Source organism: Gavialis gangeticus, unplaced genomic scaffold (assembly GCF_001723915.1).
Source record: "Gavialis gangeticus isolate Ggan-Ray unplaced genomic scaffold, GavGan_comp1, whole genome shotgun sequence".
Classification (NCBI taxonomy): Eukaryota; Metazoa; Chordata; order Crocodylia; family Gavialidae; genus Gavialis; species Gavialis gangeticus.
The window spans coordinates 66,468,405-66,473,378 of NW_017729033.1; the positions used below are offsets into that span (position 1 = coordinate 66,468,405).

Consider the following 4,974-nt stretch of genomic DNA (forward strand, 5'->3'; position numbering starts at 1 on the left):
ATGGAGCTGACTTGCATGGGTTCACTTAAGGCAAGTTTCACTGTCTACATAAGAGAGAAAGCAGAAAAGATTATATATTTTCATAGTGAAGAACCCTGATTTAAAAGTGGTAATTAATTTTGCCAGCCAACAATTTAACTTTTAAAGAGCAACCTGGACAGCCAATCACTTAGAGAAATCCTACCAAAGTTCATGGACATTTTATCTGTGTAGAGGTTGCAGGACTGGGTCCTGAAACATTCAGGTATCTGTCGCACCATGGAGAATTGTTTGAAATAAATAATCATTACTTTTTGCTTTCTGCACAACAAGAACTTCTAATAAAATACACAAATATTAAAGCAGCTATTAAAAATAAGTTCATATTCCAGATTTAATGTATTCACAAAGTTTGGAGCTGGCTTAGTAAATGATATGCAAAGAAGCAGACCAAATCAACAGAAGCAATGCCACTGAATTTCCCTGTAAGTGAAGTGGAGACGGCCACATATTTTGTTCTGATCACTAAAGTCTGAATAGAATAACTTTGAAAGATGTGGCAATGGTGGGTCAGACTGTGAGAGGACAGATGGGTCCAAGTTTATAGCAACAAATCCTAGTGGGCATGTCTACATGTATTATTAATGTGCTGAAAGCTTACTGTGCAGTAAAATACTACACGGAAAGCTTTCCTTGGAAACTCATCTACATGTGTGCCTGTTGGGAGCAAATGTTCTCCCAATGGGAGCAGTTCTGTACAGGGCTACTCCTGCCCTACCATGCTCCCCTACAGCAGGTGGGGGAGCTCCAGGCTCCCCCAGGTGCCAGCCATAGGCTGGCAGGGGGCACTGGGGTCAAATCTGGGTTCCAGAGGGTGGGGGGAGCTGTCTTGCTTCTGAGGCAGCTGCCTCCGAGCCCTACACGCCTTCCTTGAGCAGATGCCTGCTCAAGCACCTGCTCCAGTCTCAGAGCTCAGGCAGAGATTGTCCCCTGCCCTGGCATCTGCCTGCTTCAGGGTCCCTGATGAGAGGAGGGGTCTGGCAGCAGGCAGCTCCTGGGATAGGGGACAATATCATCACCCCAGCTCCAAGAATGGAGTGGGGGTCCAGCAGCAGGTAGCTGCTAGGGCAGGGAATGGTGTCCCAGCCCCAGCTTCAATCACCTGTTCTCCTGCTCCCTGCTGCCTGGGCTGACAGGGAGAATTTGCTCCTGGTCAGCTGTCTACACTTGCACTACTGTGCAGTAGCTATTGCACAGTAAATCTACTACCTGTTTTTACAGGTAGTAGAAAACTGCATTACCTTATTTTGCAGTAGCTTCTGCACAGGTACATAGTGACACTTTACTGCACAGTAGATTAGTCTACTGTGCAGTAAAGCATGCTGCATAGATGCACCCACTATGGTGTGCATTAAGGTTCCAATCAGTTCCAGTTAAATTAATCAAAATAGACAGGGGAGTGGAGAAGACATGAGTACGTGCTTGTCTACGTGGCCAGATTCTCTGATACTATATATAGGCAGAGTTCTGATGAAGTCAATAGAGCAACATAAACCACTTAGGCATGGAAGGATTTTGTCCTATCTTGAGAAGTCCAAGAATCTCATAACAGCTAAGCAAATATGGATAACGTGCAAGTGTAAAACTTAGCTGAGGTTGAAAGCACAAAACTACGTAATGATCAGCATCAAACAAGCCTAGAACTACTATTGCCTTTATATAATATATATGTAATATGCTGTTCCCATTTTCTCACTCTGATTATGTGCATTCACACTTGAACACACTTAACGTATTGCAGAAGATAAATGGCTAAAGTCACTAAAGGAACATTCTATTCCAACCTTTTTAAAATAGGAGTGTATAAAAATCCAGGATTTTTCAAGTTACCTATAATAGAAAAGGTTGACATGAGAATTATATAACAATGATGGTATTCCCATTTTATTTAATAGTTGATAACTTTGGTGTAAGAATGCTATAAAGTTTAGCTGTTATATCATTTAAGAAAGAAATTTAGAAGTTATAGTCATCCAATTTAACCATTTAATCCCTGACTGCATTTTAAATAGAAAAGTGAGGGAAACTTTTACCAAAAAAAAGGAAGTTTCCTACTAATTTCAAAACTTAAAAATGCCCATAGAGTTGATCAAAAGAGGGGGAAAATATTATGAAACTGTCACCATAATTCCGTCCAATGTTTTAACATTTTCAAAATTCACCAAAATTTGAAAGATTTTTTTCACCAGCTCTAATTTTTTAAGCTTTCTTTAAGATGCATTAAATTATCGCTTTCTGAGTTTGTCAAATGTTCCAATTCATAGATAAAGGTAGCTAATCCAATAAACAAGGTTGAACAAGGCAAAGGCGGTTGGAAAGAAGATTCGAGAATAGGAGTCAATTTTGGCAACACGGATGTGTATTCTTCCTTCTCTCCAAGATCCCGTGCGGCAGTCTTCAAAACAGCAAAAGAAGCTGGTGCAATCTTTCCCCTCCAGACACTCATATCCATAATCATCATCACGTTCTGGGAGATGACTGAGGTTGTTAATTGGAATTAACGTTGACCCAGGACGGACAGCAATTGAGGGTGATTTCTAAAGAAAATTATAGATTAGATTTTCTCGTTAACTATAATCAATTCATATATTTCCCCAGGAAAAATTCCACTTGTATATATATTTACAATACAGTATGCAGAATTTGACATTTTAAAGATATTTGGGAAATTTCTTTAACTATGAAACATGTTGTATAGTTAATTACAGCATCTACTACGAGAAGAAGGAGCCAGTAATAGCCTGTTTTCATTGAGCAAATGATTACCACAGGATGAAATTCACTATAACTGTGGAAACATTACATATACTGATGTAATTTATACAGGTATACGGATAACCTCTGATTTTCCAAGGTGTAACTTTAGCCCCAGAGTGATGTGGCTTATGCTAGTATAGGGTGGATATTGTGCATTCACTTCATTTTACTTCATGTTTATACCAATATAAACTTACACATGGTGTAAAAATGCCTAGGTCCTTTTCCAGTAACATTTTTTTAACCAACCACCCACTCAGAAAAAAATAATTGAAAATGTATTAAATGTTTAGGAACAGAAGTTCAATTGTTCAGTGGATTTTATAAAGAAAACATTATACCTTAACTAACTTTATCCAAGGATCTTGTTAAAAACAACTAATTATTATACTCTCATACAAAAAAAGAAAAGAGAAATGAAAACTTGACACAGCAGTTTAAGTTACTCACCAGAAGTAGGGCAGCAAATTCATGGCAGATGTCACCTGTTTACTAAGACCAAGAAACTTATCTTATTTACCCAAATACAATCATAGTATCATAGTGCTTAGGGTCAGAAGGGACCTAAACAGATTATCAGGTCCAACCCCCTGCCCCAGGCAGGAACAGGTGCCCGGGTCATATCACCCCAGCCAAATATCTGTCCAGCCTCCTCTTGAAGAGGTAAGAGAGAGCACCACCTCACTTGGGAACCCATTCCAGAGCCTGGCAACCCTAACTGTAAAGTAATGTCTCCTGATGTCCAGCCTGAACCTTCTCTCTAACAATTTGTGGCCATTATTCCTAGGAATCCCGAGTGGTGTTTGGGGGAACAGAGCCTCCCCGAATTCTCGATGGTCCCCCCTGGTGAGTTTGTAAATGGCCACCAGATCCCTTCTCAGCCTTCACTTGTGGAGGCTGAATAGGTTCAGGTCCTTTAGCCTCGCCTCATAGGTCTTGCCCCGCCGTCCCTGGACCATGCCAGTGGCCCTCCTCTGGACCCTCATAATGCTAGCCACATCACTCTTGAAGGGCAGTGCCCAGAACTGGATGTAGTACTCCAACTGTGGCCTGACCAAAGCCACATAGAGGGGAAAGATCACCTCCCTGGACCTGCTTGTGATGCATCTGTAGATGCACAATGACTTTGTAGATACAAGATGACTTTGAATTTAAGATGACCCCCTCCCCCAACAGATTCTATACAAGGAAAAGTATACATTTCTTATCATTTTACATATATAGAACCTAATTATTAGAAGGTTGTCTTAAATCAACCCACACTAACCACTATAGCAGGGAAAGCAGTGGCAGATGGTGAGGGGCCGGACCCCCTCCCTTTGCCCCCTCCATGCTTGTCCCTGCCACCCAGCTGTCTGTTCCCCTGCCAGTTAGCCTCCTCCCCCTCCCATACTTGTTGCCCTGCTGTCTGTCTCCCTGCCAATTTTCTCCACTATCCTAAACATTCTCCCTGCCCTCACACCCTTTTCCCCGCAAATGGCTATGCCTACCACCCTGTTGCCTGTCCTTGATCCCAGTTCCCCCTACCTTTTGCTTCCCATGCCTGTGCCTGAACCCCTCTCATCTGTCCCCCTGCCACGTGTCTTCCCCCACTCTTGCCCCTCATTCCTGTGCCTTCCCCCCTGCCACCTTCTCTTCCCACCCTCTGGCTCTCCCTGCCACCTGCATCCCATGGGAGACAGCAGGAAACTGTGCAATAGAGAGGGATATGTGAGCACACCCCCCAACACCAGCTCCCCTGGCCACTTGCCCCCCCTTCCCCTGCCACTTACCTTTCAGCTTCAATTCAGGCATGGGGTCAATGCCAGGCCTAGAGCTAGGACTAGGGCCACTGGCACTGACTGCCCCAAAGCAAGAGCCAGAGCCAGAGCTGCCACAGAAGGTAAATGTTCAAATATCAAAAGCGTTATTGTAAAAAGAATGATGACTAATTGTTTTCTGTGTCCCCATAGGATGGGACAAGAAGAAATAAGCTTACATTATAACAAGGGAAGTCCATTTTAGCCTTATTTTTTTATGACCCTATAGTTTCATAGTTTCTAGGGTCGGAAGGGACCTTAGCAGATCATCTAGTCCGACCCCCTGCCATGGCAGGAAAGAGTACTGGGGTCAAACAACCTCAGCAAGGTGTTCATCTAACCTCCTCTTAAAAACCACCAGGGTAGGAGCCTGCACCAC

General features: G+C 42.9%; 1 protein-coding gene across 2 annotated transcripts in view; it reads right to left on the reverse strand.

Annotated features, from left to right (window-relative positions):
* Positions 1-1,987: 1,987 nt before the first annotated feature.
* The window catches only part of GABRG1 (gamma-aminobutyric acid type A receptor gamma1 subunit), a 142,583-nt gene continuing 139,596 nt past the window's right edge, over positions 1,988-4,974 (reverse strand). For both annotated transcript variants that reach the window (XM_019526458.1, XM_019526459.1), the window contains one exon: positions 1,988-2,576. In XM_019526458.1, coding sequence (XP_019382003.1) covers positions 2,298-2,576 — 279 coding nt within the window. In that variant the 3' untranslated portion in view covers positions 1,988-2,297. The remainder of the gene's footprint in view (positions 2,577-4,974) is intronic.